General features: G+C 57.4%; 1 protein-coding gene across 3 annotated transcripts in view; it reads right to left on the bottom strand.

Annotated features, from left to right (window-relative positions):
* Window positions 1-305: 305 nt before the first annotated feature.
* Window positions 306-17,614, bottom strand: part of UBE2O (ubiquitin conjugating enzyme E2 O) — a 51,874-nt gene continuing 34,565 nt past the window's right edge. For 2 of the 3 annotated variants that reach the window (XM_036269178.1, XM_036269176.1), the window contains exons 2-18: window positions 14,100-14,159; window positions 13,880-13,990; window positions 11,584-11,681; window positions 11,075-11,138; window positions 10,386-10,529; window positions 9,782-9,891; window positions 9,507-9,657; window positions 8,781-9,253; window positions 8,189-8,343; window positions 7,820-7,932; window positions 7,604-7,732; window positions 6,820-6,909; window positions 5,242-5,938; window positions 4,855-4,991; window positions 2,849-3,052; window positions 2,702-2,759; window positions 308-2,565 (exon numbers count right to left, since the gene is read on the bottom strand). In XM_036269178.1, coding sequence (XP_036125071.1) covers window positions 1,895-2,565; window positions 2,702-2,759; window positions 2,849-3,052; window positions 4,855-4,991; window positions 5,242-5,938; window positions 6,820-6,909; window positions 7,604-7,732; window positions 7,820-7,932; window positions 8,189-8,343; window positions 8,781-9,253; window positions 9,507-9,657; window positions 9,782-9,891; window positions 10,386-10,529; window positions 11,075-11,138; window positions 11,584-11,681; window positions 13,880-13,990; window positions 14,100-14,111 — 3,417 coding nt within the window. In that variant the 5' untranslated portion in view covers window positions 14,112-14,159 and the 3' untranslated portion in view covers window positions 308-1,894. Of the gene's footprint in view, window positions 2,566-2,701; window positions 2,760-2,848; window positions 3,053-4,854; window positions 4,992-5,241; window positions 5,939-6,819; window positions 6,910-7,603; window positions 7,733-7,819; window positions 7,933-8,188; window positions 8,344-8,780; window positions 9,254-9,506; window positions 9,658-9,781; window positions 9,892-10,385; window positions 10,530-11,074; window positions 11,139-11,583; window positions 11,682-13,879; window positions 13,991-14,099; window positions 14,160-17,614 lie in introns of all 3 variants that reach the window. The other variant, XM_036269175.1, reaches the window with a different exon arrangement.

The raw sequence follows: 17,614 nt of genomic DNA, 5'->3' as shown, positions 1-17,614 counted from the left end.
CCGGCCAGGTGCCTCGGTGTCAGCTCCCTGGCATCTGGAAGGTAGCCAGCACTGCTGACGGCTGGCTCTAGAAGAACGAACACAGCTCTGCCCACAGGCAGGAGCACTGGCTTCTGAACCCTGAGTCCTACCTCCCAGGCAGGGTGACCCTGGGAAAGCGGAAGGCACGGAAGAGCCACGGGCAGGGCCACGGGCTGCAGCCAGGAGCCACCCACCACGGCTCTCCTTTCCCTGGGGAGGGTGTGTGAGGTGTCCAGAGGGGAAGAAAGGCAACAGAGCCCGGATGAATGGCAGAGGCAGGTTTAATGGTGCCACCTTGTCTTTTTTTTGTACATTGTAATAAGCCAAACAAACAAAAAAAAAAATGCAAGTAAAAAAAAAAAAAGGTTTAATCACAGAGCACTTTATACAGATATCGTAAGCAGTAGGCATTCACATCTCCACATGGACAACGCACTGGGAAGCACAGCCCAGCAGCCACTCTGGACGTCCGGCACAAGATACCGCCGGGGCTCCGGTGCCACGGCCACGGTCGGGCTCGTCCCTCCCCTCAGCTGCTGCCCACTGGGTGGTGATGGCACAGCTCAGGTGGGGAGCCAGCTTAAGGCGGACAAGACGCATCATGCTTTGGCTTCTTTTTTTTGTTTGTTTATTTTTTTCTAATAAGAGTTAATATCTTTGCCTTTGAAATTTATTTTCTTTCAACCTTAAATATTACATACATACACCAGAAATTACATACCTGCAATGTGCTCAACAGCATCCTCTTAACCTGGAGCTTCACATTATCAAAAGCTTAGAAAACTTGTAAACCTCTGGGCCTGTCTGTGAGGGAAGAGACCCCACGCCGCATGCTGGCCACCTCCCCCCAGACAGCCCGCGGGTCTGTGGGCCAGGGCTGAGGAGGCCTCGTTCTCACGGGGCAGGCTGGCTCAGGAGCGGTGGGCTCGTGTCTCGAGCTACAGGCCCCCTCCCAGTGAGCGTGGTAGTGGGAGGGGCAGAGTCCATGGGAAAGGCCCAGCACACGTGCCCAGGCCCTGGCTGTGCCGCTGCTCCTTCCTCCCGGGTCCTGGGACCGGACTGCGCGGGGAGCAACACGGGCTTCAGTTCAAGCAGACGAGGCCTTGAAGTCAGAACCGCCCGCCCACGCCCCATGGGACAGGAAGAGCAAGGCACCTACAGCTGTTTCTTTCCCCACAGCTCCCTGGTCCTCACATGTTAGCGTGAAGGCCACCACCTCTTCTAGGTGTCACCCTGAAGCCAGCCTGGTCTCTTAAGAGAGCAAGTTCAACAGGCCTGAGGGCTATCCTGTAAATGGGCCAGAACAGAGCACGGAGTTGAGGACAGTGGCGACAACTCCCAGGGGAGAGTGTTGATGCTGGGGGACGAGGGAGGACCTGGAGTAGTGGCCTGGGACATGGGGAAGCTACAATGGCACTGAAGAGGATGAAAGGGACCAGGGAAATTACTGGAGCAACCCACACTTCATGCAAGGTATGGCCACTCGTCCTGCTGCTGCTCGGCACAGCTCTGGGGCCCCAGGGCCCCGGAGCCAGACCCTTGGAAAACTCCACCTTCAACCTGAGATGGAGACCGCAAGGGGACAAGTGCCGGGACATTCCGCCTAGAGTGACAAGTGGAAAGTCAGCAACAGGGTTCAGATTTGCTTTGCACAGGGGGCTTGCCTGTTGAAAGATTGCTTCAGAATAGAAATGGCAGCATCTCAAGAAACTTCTTGCACGTCAGCATCGAACTCACCTTGGGAAGAAGAAGGCAGTGGGGGACTTGCACTGGGGACAGAGGAGAAAATGGGGAGCGCGGAGGTCCAGGACAGGGAGTGAGCGGGCAGCAGCTGGCCTCTCCCACCACGATCCTCCTTCCTGGAGGCCGGCAGCTACTTGCTGCGTGAGCTCTCAGGCATGCCTGCCTCGATCAGAGCGGCCCGCAGCTGGGCCAGGACCCCCTGGATGCTCTTGATGAACCCCTTAGAAAGCGGGAAGAGGGGGAAGCCGATGTCAGGGTAGCCACTCTTCTCAGGCAAGAAGCTCCGGTAGCTCTTTCTCCGCTTCTTTGGTTTGACACTGGGTGGCACCGAGGCGTCGGGCGCTGCCTCCGAAGTCTGGTCTGTGTGGTCCCTGCCATCTGTGGCTGGGCCCTGGGCACCGCCCTCTGAGTCTGAGCCCTGGGAGGCCTCTCCAGGGGCCAGCCCGCCATCCTCAGGTTCCTCCCGGCCGCTGTCTGAGAGCTCGGCCACAGTAGGTGGCCCTGCAGAGCTGCTGTCCTTGAAGACCCCGTTGGGCAGTGCCTGGGCCTTCTCCAGCAGGGCATGGGTTTCCAGCCAGGACTCAATGCGGTTCACCAGCCGCCAGCCGCCGGTGCTGAAGTGCTGTCGGATCTCCTGTTCGAAGACCTCGGGGGGCCGCCGCACCAGCTGGGTCATGGACTGCACCACGCGGATCAGCGCCATCTCGTTGTAGCAGCGACTGTTCTCGTAGCCCTCCTGCAGGCCCCGGTCGCTGTCGAAGCCGGCTTCGTTGTAGTATGGCTCATTCACGAGGATGAGACCTTTGAGGAAGAAGCTCATCAGGCCCAGCCTGACCTCGACCCCCACGGGGACAGCCAGGCCTCCCGGCAGGGGAGGGGCAGAGACCAGCTGCGGTGCCCCCCAGCAGCCCCCTCCCCCCGGCCCCACCCACTGTACCTTGGATGGAGATGAGCACCTGGAGAAGACTGGACTTGCTCGTCCACCTCTCTGTCCCCTGAAACACACACAGCATGACCAACTGTCCCAAACGCAGGGGGCTGTCCTCCATGGGCTGTCCCCCACCCTGACTGGAACAGTACTCACCTTCCCAATCCAGGTGCCCAGGAGGCTGACACACACCTTCCCATTGTCATACAGGTTGGGGTTCAGACGGCCACTGCACTGGGAGAGGTAGCAGAAGTGGGGGGGCACGGCCGGGTAGATGTTGGGAAGCTGGATGTCAAACAGGTAGAGGCCGTCCTCATAGGGGGTGCGCGTAGGGCCCTTGATCAGGGCCGAGAAGAGGTCCTAGAGGGGGAGGCTTGGTTGGCAGGGTCCACACATGTCTGGTTGTGTGCTTTCCAGGGCACTGTGGGTGGAGGAGCAGCACCCTGGGACTCCACACCCCACCAGCGACAGGCGTGACTGCAAACTCCTCTGTACACACCCACTTGGCATCTTTTAACTCCCGGTATGAAAGGAATTTTCCAAACTGGTTTTTATCGAACCAGGTTTCATTTCTCCTAAGTCATTAAATTTTGAGTTGTATTCCTCAAAACACCTGCCCTGACCCCAACCCAAATGAGGCAGCAATGACAGCCCTTCAGAGTGTGAAAGAACACGTGAGGAAGGCAGGGCTGCACCTGCTTCAGGGACCCGAGGACAAGAGGGTCTGAGCTCCAGGGGAAATGCTGGAGACCACACAGAAACGGGCCGTTCAGCCACCGGGACACCACGGACACCGCGACCTGTGGGGCGGGGGTGTCATGGGCCCTGCGGGCGAATGCCAGCTGGCAAACGGCGGATGGGAGCAGGCGGGCGACCGGACGCTCCCCCGGACGTCCTCACAGGGCCCTGTGGGCCTCAGGTCCCCACACTGCTTCCCTCTCCCTCGCAGGGAGATGTGGAAGAAGAGAAGAACAGAACAAAAAATACTATTCTCTTCATCCCTGAGAGGGCCGAGATAGGCTGAAGTTTTCAAAAAGACTGTTGCTAAGGCCCGAGGTAAACCAGAAGCATTAGGAGCCTCGAGCAGCAGCGGCCGGCACGAGTTCCCAGCCCTGCCCGAGGTCTGTGGTCTCTTCTTTGGCCCCTTGCTCCAGAGCTGAGCCGAGCCGGGGCCTCGATCAGAGCCTAGCTCAGCGACTTGCCGGGTGCGTGGCACACAGAGGGGCACTAGAGGTTGGCTGAATAAACAAGGTGGGAGGGGCTTGCCAATCCCTGGAACAACAGGAAAGCAAAGACACTGCCTTGGGCTGTGACTCAGACCCGGGACCGGCTGCGGTGTCGCGTGAAGGCTACCCTGTGGCTGAATGGGATGGATACACAGCATGAACCGACATGGTAGGTCTCAAAATGACCCTGCTGAGCAAAACAGCAAATTGCAGATGATGTGTACAATGACAAGCTATTTATGTAAAATAAATCATAAAACAGTGTGTGTTATGATGACACATGAGAATGTAAAAATATAAAAAATGCCCTGGCCAGTTTTGCTCAGTGGTTAGAGCGTCAGCCCGCAGACCAGAGTCCTGGGTTCGGTTCCCCCTAAGGGCACGTACCTCGGTTGCACTTTGTCCCCGGCCCGGGGTTGGGGTCGTGTGGGTGGCAGCTGGTTGGTGTATCTCTCTCACATCGATGTTTCTCTCTCTCCCCCCTCCCTCTCTCCCGCCCGCTCTATCTGAAGATAAATGCAAAAATGTCCTAGGGCGAGGATTAAAAAGTATATATATACATACACATATATATATATAAATAAATAAATAAAATATCATCATAAGAAAATGCACTGAACCTCTTGGCAGGGTGGAGATCAGTCAAAGGCAACTTCAGCGTTTTCTGTAACGTTCTAATGCTTCAAAAAGAAGACTGGACTCGGATAATAATTACAGAATTTAAAACTAACTTCAGAACAAAGGAAAGGAGGAGCCTCTGATCTAGACACAGGTGCTGGACTTGGCCCCACGCCTGACTGAGCCCGTTTCCTGCCTTATCAGGGGTGTGGGAGGCCTCTCAGGTGCCACTCAGGCCTGAAGGTCTGGGGCCAAGGCTGGCTGTGCCCACACAGCCCACCTGCACCTGCCCACGCCAGCCCACACCAGGCTACTTGCCATTCTATCCTCAAAAGTCTTGACCATGATGCCGTCAGGCAGTGAGGTAGCCAGCAGTGCCATCTCCTTCCGCACTGTGCTGAAGAACTTCTTGGCTTCTGGAGGCTGGAACTCAATTTTCTTAAAAGAGTGATTTGCTGGAGAGGGGAAGAGAATGTTCAGTCCCTAACGGCGAGGCCCCGAGAGCTCCATCCAGAAAGGCAGCTGCAGGGCATGCTCCTCAGGGAGGTGGAGACACCCACACTCGTCCCACCCTCTCCTGGCATCAGACCAGCGACCACACCAGGGGACTGTTCTGCGCCCCACCCCCTACCCTGCAGCAGCAGCAGCGGGCTGCATGGGTGCACGCTGTGCCCGGAACCTGAGAGCAGAAAGGGGCGCACTCACAGGGCGCGAACTCCAGCACGGAGAAGACCTCGCCCCGGGCACTGGTGAAGGTGACCCCGGGCTTGCCGCCGCACTGCTGGCACAGCACCGGGGTCTCGCTGGGCCACTCGGCCTTCGCAGGAGACTGTGCCTCGGGCCTGTCCTCCTTGCGCTCTGTGTCCGGCATGGCCTCCATCTTCTCCTCCTCTGCGATGGCCACATTGTCCAGGGTCTTCTTGAGGTTTTCTTGCAGCTTCTTAATGTCATCCAGAAACTTCTTCTCCCGAGTCGGTTTCTCAGGCTCCACTGTGGGGGAGGTGGGGGAGCCTGTCAGAAGCTGCTCCACGGTCATGTTCTTGAGGCTCTCCAGGATCTTGATGGCCTCTTTCAACTCCCGGAAGCTCTTCGGGGGCCCGTCCTTGCCTGCCTTCTCCATCAGCCCCGCCACCGGGGCGGCCATGGCCACAGCCCCCTGAATGGCAGCCGTGGCCGCCTCTTCGCTGATCACTACGCCTTTGTCTTCCTCGGGGGCTGCTGGCAGTTCTGTGGGTGGAATGGGGGGCTCCTCTATCTTGGGGTGCTCGTCCTCCACCAGCCCATTGTCCGTCTCCCAGCTGTCACTGTCATCCTCCCACTCATCAGAGGATGCCCCGCTGGTGCTGCCTTCCACTGAGTCGTAGTCCGACTCCTCGATCTCAGACTCGATGTTGTACAAGTGCTGGGGGTAGACAGACAGGGCCACTCGGAAGAGCTCTGCCAGGCTCTGGGGACCCCGACCCTCAGAAACCGGAGGCCTTGGCAGCCCCGCTCGAGCCCTCCCCATTCCCACTCTGGACTCTGCAGGTAGCTTCTCTGTGCCAGGTGGCACCTGTGCATCTGGGAGGAGCCTCTGCCTGCTCTTCCCCAGCAACAGCACCTCGAGCCCCAGCCGACAGGCCTCCCCTCCCACTGTGTGCACTGTCAGCCTCTGCCCTTGGGGCACATCCAGGCCAGCCCAGAGGACTCTGGTCAGAGGCCCCTGTTACACTGGGAGCTGGGAACATGCCTGAGGAGGGGGAGGTACGGGACAGCGAGCCTGGGCCATGTCTGTTCCCACTCCCTTGCCCCTCCCTACATGGCACCAGGAGAGGAGAGCGGGCCTGAGGATGGCCAACAAGGAGACGAAGGAATGGTGCTGAGAACAGTCCTGCAGCTCAGAACCCACCACAGGTGCTGGGGCGGGGGCCGGCTCCTCTCCTTCCGCTTACCGTTCTGCGAAGGTTTTCCTAGAAATGTCAGTGGCTCTCTCGCCTATAGGAAATAACCTGCACTTTCTCAACACAGTGAGATGGGGATCCAGGCAAATCTGGGAGGTGTGTGGTATCTACATGCAGCCGGCTATCGGGGGAGGCTTCCAGGTGGGGTAAGACTACAGAGCTTGGCAAGTAATGCCACCTTCTTCCTCTCAAGCTTTCCCTGAGACCCTATTACCCGAAGAGACCCCCTCACCAGGAAGATCTGAGAGCCTGTCCTCCTGTTCCTGAGTGGGGACAGCAGACAGGCCATGGCTTCCAGCCCAGCTGCCACAACTGAGTGGGCTGGGTCTTGGCAGGGCCTTACCTGGGGCAGGATGATGGTCTTTGAGTTGTCAGCCCACACCACCTCCACCTTGCTGCTGACGTCTACACGGGCCACCTGGCCAACTGATGGCTGCCGGGCAAATGGAACAGGGTCAAGGGCGCAGCCTCACAGGAGAGGCAAGGGCCAGAGCACCCCCAAAAGGGAGTGACAGCAGTGGGTGGCAAAGGTGAGGCTGTACAAACAGGAGGGGTGCAGGCACCAGATAGAGGCCACAGCGAGCAGCTCAAGCACAGGACCTCTTGTTCAAACACCTCCCAGGTGCCCTGTCCACAGAGCTCCCACTGCACCTGGCCACCGAGTGCACGGCGCCTACTGACTCCCTTCCTCTCTCAGCACTGTGGTCGCTCCAGGCTTCCCGTCGTTCCCAGGACAGGGTTTCAGCCTCAGTACTTTTGCTCTCACTCTTTCTCTGCTGGAATCTGCCCGACCACACCAGCATTCCCATGTACCCCCAGGCCCAGCTCAGACGCCCTCGTGCCTGCCCTGTGGTGCTGCAGCACCCAGCATCACGCTCACAGTGCTGAGCACAAGGAGCAAAGCTTCTCTCATGACTGCAGCCAGTGGGGCTCAGGGAGCAGCTCTGTGAATGCACCTGATCCTGGCAGGTGGAGCGGCAGACACTCTCTCTGCAGGTGGCCCAGAGAAGTGACAGCTTGGGACAAGCCAGAGGACTAGCAGATCTGATCTTCTGGAGCCACCTGGTGGCACCTCCAGTAACTGCAACTGCTGCACAGGAACTTGAATGGGGGTGGGGGGAGCATACCTCATCCTCCTTGTGAGGAGCTCCATCCTCAGTATTGCCAATGCGGATGACGATGTCGGTCGTGCGGAACCGGAAGTCAGGGTGGTCAGCAATGTCATAAACGCTCACGTCTTCCTCTTCTCCGATCAACTGGGCATAGGATGGGTTGTCATGAGCCCAGGGGCCCTACACCTAGCCCACCAGAGCCCGAAGGAAGAAGCAAGGCTGCATGCTCACCTCCACGTCGTCCCCACTTGGCCGCAGCTTGAACCACTTCACCACGCAGGTGCGTCCCACGTGGTCCCCAGACTGCACTACACCATAGACAGCGGGGTCTGGACAGCTCTGGACTAGGGAACCAGAGAGCACAGGACTAACTAAGGAGCCCTGGTGGCACCACGTGCCATCCACTCACCCACCCGCCATGTGTCGAGCAGAGCAGAGCACAAAAGCCACGTGTTCCCTGGCAAGGTCAACAGAAGGCAAAAAAGGCGCCCCCAGTCCTCAAAAGATCAAGCCACCTTCAAAGGGGAGTCTCCTCTTGACCCTGAGCTCTCTTGCCCATTTTTCTCAGGCCCGGCCCAGCCCTCAGCAGGAATGGCCTACCTCGCTTGTCCACCACGAAGTCTCCGGGACAGAACTCGTTGTTGTCCAGGTGGTGCACCGGGAAGAGGTCGTTGGAGCGGATGTTGCACTCCACCGAGCCGTCCTGCCACATCACATCTGCTGAGGTCATCGTGGTCACCACCTCCACCGCCACCCTACAAAGGGGGCCCGTGAGCCAGGCCATGCAAAAGGCCTCGTGGAGGAAAGGGCAGGTATTCCCTCTACCCTCCCCTTCCCTGTGGGCTTGGTGACCTGGAACTGAATCCAGACACAAGGAAGACAAACGAGCCAGAGGGTGCTCACGCAGGTTCCATGCCTGCGCTCTCTTCTGGGAATAGCCCCATTTGGGAGAGCTCAAGAGAATGTGGTCCCAGAGGGCAGACTCGGGGTCAAGGCCACAGTCCCACCTTCTGTCTCACTCCCAAATCTCTCCTTTCCATCGGGCCAACCCCAGGCACCTCCATCTCAGCTGGGTACCCCAGCCTTCACAGGGGTACCCGTGTGTGAGCCTGCGTGCACACGTGTATGTGGAGCTAAGGGGCTGGGCTCAGGTTGGACACTCGGCCAGGAGGGAGGGCCCCCCTGGGTGTACCTGTCCCCCGGCTTGAAGTCACGGGTGATCTTATTCTTCTTTCTCTTGTGTTTCCGCTTTAAATTCTTAATAGACAAAGGGATGCTCTTTTTCCGACTCGTGCCGCTGCCGCTCTGGGAGGAAGCGGTGGAGCTGGCAGAGGAGGTGACTGAGCTGGTGTCATCCGTGTCGTCGGCGGCCTCATCATCTGCATCCTGCTCTGCGGAGTGTAGCCTGTCATCTCCGCCTTCCTTCAGCAGGAAGGGGGGCAGCTGCTCGCCCCCCTCCAGGGCCTCCTCTGAGCCCTCGTCCTGCATCTCCACTGGGCTGGCGGACCCATCAGGCGTCTCCTCGGGGCTGGCGGACCCCGTTTCACTCTTGGCTTTGGCCCCTCCTTTCTTGCCTGGGTCCTCTGTGGAATGGTCCCTGGAGCACTGGGTGTCGGGGGAGCAGGACATGATCCTCACAACCTGCTTCTTCAACAGGCGCTTCACCTGCGAGGGCAGAGCAGGAGGAGGAAGCTGTGGCAGCAGGCTGACAAGTCCTGCCCTGGGGGTGCAGGGCACCCAGGCAGGCCCGACCTCAGGCAGCCTGGCCTGGGGGGTGACAGCTATACACACCTACATAGCCTACAAGGGTCATGAGGGCTGCCCCCCAAGACCTGGAACACAGACCATCTTCCTGGCTGTGGAAATCACTCAAGGCCAGTTCCTCAAAAGCCCACCAACCCCAACCCCGAGGACATACCTTCTTGGCCATAGAGCCCTCCCCCTGGGCGCAGTGTTTTTCCGGACATTCACAGGCAATCTTGGCCAGCTCTACCTTGGCTGGGAAGACAAACAGACAGCGCTCCCCCAGCTGCCGCTGCGCATGGTCAAAGCATCCGAGACGCTTCACCCTGGAGGGGAGAGCCGGGGCCGGGTCAGCAGTTCTCAGCTCCCACATCTGTGACTGTGGCCCAGAGACTTGCTCAGAGCCTGTCCCTGGGGTTTCCGGGTGGGTGGCATGCCGGAGCTGCTCACCTGCCTAGGTTTTCCTGGGTGATGACAGAGGGCGGGGGGCTGACGCTGTCCGTGCCCCCTGGACAGAAGCTCTTGGTAATCCATGTGACTTTCAGCTCCACAACCTGCACCTAGGGGCGGTGAGTGGCACAGGCCCATGGTCAGCAGGTTCCAACAGCTCGCCCTTTAAGCAGCTCCCCAGAGCCCACCTGACCCCCAGGGCAGGAAGCAGGTCTTTATGGGGCTGCACCAAGTACCAACACCCCCAGAGCAGGCCCCACCTACAATTACAGCCCCACCTACAACTACAGCCCCACCTACAACTACAGCACCCCCGGGGATGCCTGTCACCCCCTCACCTCCAGTCAGGGCCCCGTGGACCTGCCACTCTACACTCCCACCTTGCTCAGCCTGGGTCGGGCAGGCTGGGGACATCGCCTACTGGTCACCCGTGACCACAGCCTCGATTCCCCTTACCCTCAAAGCCCTTTCACATAACAGGGTCCAGAGGCCAACGAGTGGGGTTTAGTTCTCAGAGCAGGCAAGGACAGGGTGGGCAGCGCTCCGAGCCGGGGCATGGAGATGGAGGTCCCACACCCACCTCCCACCAGTCCCCAGTCCCCACCTCTTCCACCACCACCCGGAACTTGCTCTTGGTGCTGAGCACGGGCTTGACTCCTGACAGCCACTGGACACTGGAGAAGATCTTGGCTGGGCCAATGAGCACCTGGCCCGGGTAGAAGCCATAGGAATCGTCGAAGAAGAGCCCCTGCAGGATTTAGAGACAGAGGGAAGCCCTTGTCAGTAGTGCCTCCCCAGGGGATGGTGCTGTCCATACCACCCCAACCCCACTCCTCACCTGCCCCCCACCAGAGGCCTCCACACTTCCCAAACCAACCCTAAGACTCCCGAGCAGCACCTCTCACACCTAAGGTGCGTATAAATCACTAAGAATTGTATTACATGCACATCTGACTCATTCCATTTTTTCTGTGCTCTCCGGCCGTGCCAGTGCCGTTAGTCAGGGAAGACACTTTGAGGACTGAGGCTCGAGAGGGAGCAGTGCCCAACCTGTTGGGTCGTGCGCACTGCCTAGTATACTCATTCACAACTGTGTCATGAGCTGCTGCTCCAAATGCCCGCTGCGCCAGGACACTGTGCACTCCAAAAGCAAGCCCCGAGGTCTCAGAAGGGGAGGTGAAAGCTGACAAGACGGCTAGCAGCAGCCTGGACCCGCTGCAAGCTCTGCACTAGGAAGCCCTTTCCCTGCACAGCCCAGAGGAGCAAGGAGCACGAGATGCCCCGCAAACGTACCGAGTCGCTGACGTGTGGGCAGACGTCGTAGAGTTTGGCACCATCTTCTGTGTTCATGGAGCACCTGAAATAGTGAACATGGCTTGGTGTCCACGTGGCACAGTGACAGGGTCTCAGAGGAGGCCTGGCAGCCAGGACCGGGGTGACGCTGACCAGTATCAAAAGAAGTTATCCCAACATGTCAGTGTGTCAAAATGGTACAACTGTTCCTCTGTCCACGACTCAGTCTCGAGACTGGAATAAATAACTCTCCTAAAATGAACAAAACCCTACAGCAGCATCTGAGTGCTCAGCACCATTAAAACATCTAAATAAAGAATCAGCTCCCAGCAGATATCCTAAGTGATCATGCTTCTCTCCCTGAACCAAGATAGGGCACCGGCCAGAAGCTGCGTGGGAGAACCAGGCCTCTGCGATAAGGAGCCTCGCCCAGGGCCAGCCCTGAATGCCCACAGCACTGTCGTCACAGGCCCGGGAGAAAACCCCTCCCCTCCCTGTGGTGAGCATACCTGGCGCCATTGGAAAGCTTCAGGATGATCTGGTTCTTCAGGTCGTAGACCTTCCCCAGCCAGCAGTCATAGGCAATGTAGTCCCCATACATGAAGGGCTGTAGACCAGGGCACAGGGGGTGGGAGATGACAGATGGCACTAGTGTCCTGGGCTCCAGTCTCTTTCTGCCCCACTGAGACAGGGAGGAAGGCTCTAGGCAGCTCATTGCCTGGACTAGTTAGTACTGGGCCTGAGGAACTGCTGCAGCTGCAGGCTTCCCCCAGGTTCTAAGCTGCACCCCAACTCCCCTTCCTGGTGTGGAGGAGGAGGTGAAGGGACTGCCTGGTGGTGCAGAGACCGGTGGCATCCAAGGATACGAGATTCGAGTGGAGCGGGCTGTGGAGGGCAGTTACATGGACAAGAAAGCAAAGTGGTTGAAGCAAATAAGCGAGTATCCCGAGGATGTCAAGAGCCAAGCTTCTCACAGCTGGGGAAGGTATGATAACAAGGGGAGAGAAAGACAGGCGCTGGACTGGAACTGGAGGTATCAGGACAAGCTCGTATTCTAATGCATACACAAACAGGTACTGACACATTTACATGTGTGTCTGCCTAAACTTATATACACACACACGTATGTCTTCGCTCTGTCCTGAAAGGGCCTGGTAGCAATGAGCACACTCAACCTACATCCGGATCTTGGTTTTCTCCCATGAAAGAAATCAGGGCTCATTGGAAAAATGGCTAATCCCAGGGCTGGATCAGAAAAAATACAGGATGGAAAGTAAAAAAAAGAGCTAAGAAAATGCCCTGGCTGGTGTGGCTCTGTGATTAGAGTGTTGGCCCAATCACCAAAGGGCCATAGGTTCAAGTACCGGTCAAGGGCATGTACCTGTGTTGCAGGTTCGATCCCTAGCCCCAGTTGGTGTGCATGTGGGAGGCAACCAACTGATGTGTCTCCCACATCGATGTTTCCATCCCCCACCTTCCCTTTCACTCTCTCTAAAAATCAATGGAAAAAAATATCCTCGGGTGAGGATTAAAAAAAAAAAAGAGCTCAGAAGAAAAGTGATGGAAATAGTCAAAAGGTCACAGGTGGCAGCTTGAACGGGCTCCTCTTGACCACGGCTGGGCTCATTTAAGCAACAAAACAAATAATGGTGGTAATGGATCATAACCAACTGAACAACACAGGAACCTGAGCCCATGCTGATGTAAAAAATGAAAGAATAAACAAACAGGGCAGAAGGTAAAGCTCTTCCGCACTGTAGACCAGTAACGAAAACGAGGAGGGAACAGTGGAGCCATAAAACCAGCACTTAGCAACCATCAGCATGCTGGCCAGGCCGGGGGGGCTGTTAATGGAGGCCAAGGCAGCAGACTGGGGTTTGACGTGTGACAGGTTACTGACATGAGCCCAGAACATCTATTCACAAAACAGAATTATTTGCACGGGGCACATAGTGACTTTATGGGGAGGTGTGGCAGACGCCAGCGCGACCAGGGATCTCAGTGAACACCACCATGGTGCCACCACCGACGCTGTGGGCCAGGGAAGAGCTCGGTAGCATTTCTGGGACCACCTCAGATAGTTGCACGCTGAGGTCACGCGATGGTATATCTGTTTTATGGGAGACAGAGCAAGACTGGGGAACCGGTCCAGATTGGAGATCGAGGAGGTGACCAATAAATGCAGTGTGTCCTGAATGTTCTGGATCAGAAGGGGGACAAGGATATTGCTGGGACAACTGAATGGGATCTGTGGAACAGACAGTAATGTACGAACTCCCTATTTCCAGGGAATGGTAGTTACATAGGAGAATGTTCCTAAATCAGGGGAATACACGTTGTAGGATTCAGAAGCCACGGGGCATCACATCTATAGCTTGTTCTCAAATGTTTGAGGGGAAAAGGCTAAGGAGAGAGGGCGATGGGGCGGCAGGTGATGGGCAAACGGAGTGAAATGTTAACAGCTGAGGAACCTGGGTAATGCATGGAATACAAGAACTTACAACTTTTTGGGAAGTTTGGAATCATAAAAAAAATAGTACCAAATAGAAACTTGTTTAAAAAGAGAGAAGTGCTGGAGGAGAAGGGAAACTAGGTCGCGAGAATCACACCTGCAGCCTGTGCTGGGGTTGACACAGGACGAGTCCTGAGCTCAGGTCTGAATGGCTTACTGACAGGAAGCAGCAGGCAGGCTCCAAGGCAGCGGGAGGACCCTGGGCCTGGCCATCTGACCTGGGAAGGGGTAGCACCCATGTTCCGCGAAGACACCAAAGGGCCAGAGGAGAATGAGAAGCGGCAGGAGCTCACCCAGATGTGCTGCAGGTCCTTGCTGCTGACAGGGTAAATGATGCAGTTGGTGCCAATGAGCTTGACGGCGCAGTCAATGCTGACGTCTATCACGGTGCCACACTGACTGTCCTGGAGGAGAGGGCATCCAGGCCTGAGCAGGCACCCGGTGCCAGCCACGGGAGACCCAGCCCAGACAACCCCGAGTAACACCCTGCCAGGGGCAGGACGCAGGACTCACAGTGGAGCGCATGTGCCGGACCACATCCCGGGGCACCACGGAGCGGTCCTCTAGTTTCAGCTGGACAAGAAAACACAGGGTGAATGGCCGCTGAAGGCACCACAGGGTACACTTCTCCCAGCTCCCTGGGGAAGGCACCAACATCGCAGCTGAGTGCACGTTCCCGCGTGCGGAGCACGGTGTCCACCAGCTCCGGGAATATCCTCTCCCTGCACCCAACGCCAGGCACTACTGCCCCCACCCAAGGCAAACACAAGGCCTGCAGAGGACTTTGGATCAAAGTGTGGCTAAATGACAGATCACATGCGGCATCATTTAAAGTAAAGATTTAAGAGCCTGTTCTATGCAGAACAAGACAATTTGTTAGGAGTGAAATCCTTTTTCTACTTTCTGCAATTGCCTGCCCTCTGGCTGTGCGGTGAGTGCTGAGCAGGGTGGTGGCCGAGCGGATGCTGGGCTGCGTGGGTCACCCTGAAGCCACTATCACCGGACACCACCTTCTAAACCGGGCTATCCTTCCTGACCGGCTACAGCCTGCTCCTTATCTGCCGTGCTGCGGAGCCCTGCAGGCTGCTGAGTAACTCAGGACAGCTGGCACTGGGAGCCTGGCCAACCTCAGCAAGCACCTGACCCTCCCTCCACGACACCCAGCAGCAGCTGCCTTCCTTCTAGAGGACACCAGGGCCTCGGGAGAGCTGTCCCCTCCCTCTGCCAGGCACTGGATCCCCCACCAGGAGCCCAGGCGGGAGACAGCAAGTTTTCTTTGCTGGCTCCCCAGCCGGGGCCACTGCTCTGCAGCTCTTCATCGAGTCATGGTAACAGGTGGGTCTCGGTGACTGCCCGTCACCTTTGGGCAGGCCCTTGCAGACCTCAGACCACAGGGTGGATGAGCTATTCCCTCTAACAACACCCTCTCCACTCTCAAGCCCTGGGGCGTGGAAGGGTGGCCTCCATGGACGAACTGAGACACTGAAAAAGAAAGACCCTGGCTCAAGGTCACTGAAATTCTGGCAATGATGACTGAAACCAATTCCACTATAACTAGACTGTGGCTTACAAAAAAGTAAAGGGGGCCTGTGTCAGTGTGGCTCAATGGACTGAGCATCGCCCCATGGACTGAGAGGTCTGCGTTCGATTCCCGGTCAGGGCATGTGTCCAGGGTGTGGGCTCGATCCTGGGTAAGGGGTGAGCAGGAGGCAGTCAACTGATGTTTCTTTCTCACATTGATGTTTCTCTCTCTCTCTCTCCCTTCCTCTCTCTCCAAAACAATTTTTAAAAAACATTTAAAACAAGGAAAGGGGGAGCAATGGGCCCCACCATCAAAAAGCAGGCAAGATTTTCCTACAGGACACAAGCCTATGCCTCAGGCGAGACCAGGCCCACGTGTTACATCTGGGGTCCTTGAGACAGAGACGCAGACGTGTCAGCTCTGAAACCTCGGCAAGTCGCACGTGTCCATGTATCTACAAGGCGGTCGCAGGGTGCCTGGCACACAGTGAGTGCTTGGCAGACGCCGCCGTGATCACTCTGCCCGACTCCCCCGCCCTCTAGTGTGCTCAGAGATCGCGGAGGCCGTGAAGGGCTGTGTGGAGCTCTGCTGAGGGTGGCGGTGTCCGTCCCTAACCCTCTGCCCACCTGTGGTCTGGGACCTGGTGTTCTCGGTGCTGTCCCACCTGTCTCAAACCTCTGCCTCACTGTGGACTTCAAAACACCACAACTGCGGGTCTGTCCAAGTTGCCATAGAAACCAGAAGCTGCAGCCCCAAGAGATTCGATGGGAGACGCCGAGTTGTGTGGGCTGGGAGGGAACCACTCTTGGCTGGAGCTATGGCAGCCAACAGAGGCTACCTCACCGGCTCAGAGATCCCCGAGCAGAGACCCAAGTTGAGTCTGCAGACCACGTCCCCACCTTGGCCGCTGTGTCGGTCCCCAGAGCTCCCAGGACAGGAGGGAGAGTGGCACAGGTGCAGACCCCAAACCCTGAATCAGTGCAGACTCTCACGGGACACTGCTCGGAAGGTTTTGGGGAACGGAGGCTCCTGCTCTGAGGCTGACGTCACTGCAAAGCCAGGGCGGGTTTTCTCCTGCCCCGGCCTGCCCTCTGCCAGCGTGTGACCCACTCCACGGTGAAGCTGGTCTCCACGTCCTCTCATCTTCCAGGGCAAAGAGTAACATCGCTCCAAAGCCCTGACGAGGTGGGAGCGGAGTGGGAGGGGCAGGGAGAACAGTAGTGTGGTGGCCACTATCCTGGCAACAGTCCCTTCCCTTGGGGATCCCAGCAAACCAGCAGAGGTGTCTGGAAGGGCTCCCAACTTCCTCTCCCATCCCCGTCTCCCCGTCCCGGGCACTGCCTTTGCCCACAACGCTGCACCCTCCTGTCTGTGTGCCCCTCACTGCAGTCCTTCCAGACGCGCACCGTCCCTCCCTGCTCCCGTCCAGGCACCGTGCACCCCCGCTCTGGAAGGGACCGCGGTGCCCCAGGCCCGGCTCTGGAGTCCTCTGCCTCGTAGTCACAGCACAACCGGTGCTCATTCCTCCAGTCGTGTGCCAGGTGCTTTGTGTTCTACCTGTGAGGTCCGCACAACTCCATGGAGTAAGCGTACTGTCACTGTCACTCCATTTTACAGAGAGGTAAACTGAGACCAAGAGAAAATAAGTAACCTGTTCACAGCCCCACAGTTCTTGAGTGGGAGAGCCGTCCTGGGACCCAGGACGCCTAGCTCCAGAGTCCGTCCTGCCTCCGAGATGCAGAGATAAGAACAGAGGCTCTCCGGGTCACAAAAGCAATACATGCTCCACTCCCTTCTGGGGCTGCGGCCTCTCACGGCGGGTGTCGGCAGGGCCCTGAGCTCCTGCCAAGGGTTCAGGTGGCGGAAACCCCAGGGTTCAGCAATTTGCCCTCCTCTCTCTCATCTCACCCATAAAAGTTCAAGTCCGTGGGTACCCAGATCACAAGCACCAGACACTCCAGAGGCTAACACTAGAGGGCGCTGTGCCCGACAGCTGAAAACGCCAGCTTCCAGAGCAAAGTCAAGCCAGGGCACAGAACCGCGTGGCTTTTTGTTGGGTGCGCTCAGCATGCAGTTTTAAATCATTGTCGCCAGGGTGGGATCTGAGGTGGGACAGATGTCCACTGTCATTATAGGTTCTAAAATTCTGAACAACCTATGATGCGGTGAACTATTAACATTTTCTTGAGGGAGTGCTGGTGCTATCAGAGGTTCCTGAACATTAAAAACTAAAGACAAGAACGATAACACACCGAGAGGTTCAAGTGTGTCTGAGTGAGGAGGAGCATCAAACATACCTGGCCACCTGCCTTCTGGAGAGTTCACTCACCTGAGTGATGACGACTGGGCACCTGCGTGTGCCAGGCGCTGGGGACCAAGTTCCTGCTCCAGAAAGCTTACGTTCTAGTGCTGCAGGAGACTAGCAGACACATAGGTCCGCAGTGCTGAGTGCCACACAGAAAAATGAGCAAGCCCTGCAGGTGTGGCTCAGGTGGATGGAGCGTTG

Source organism: Molossus molossus, unplaced genomic scaffold (assembly GCF_014108415.1).
Source record: "Molossus molossus isolate mMolMol1 unplaced genomic scaffold, mMolMol1.p scaffold_m16_p_19, whole genome shotgun sequence".
NCBI lineage: Eukaryota > Metazoa > Chordata > Mammalia > Chiroptera > Molossidae > Molossus > Molossus molossus.
This window is presented reverse-complemented; position numbering and strand designations above follow the sequence as displayed.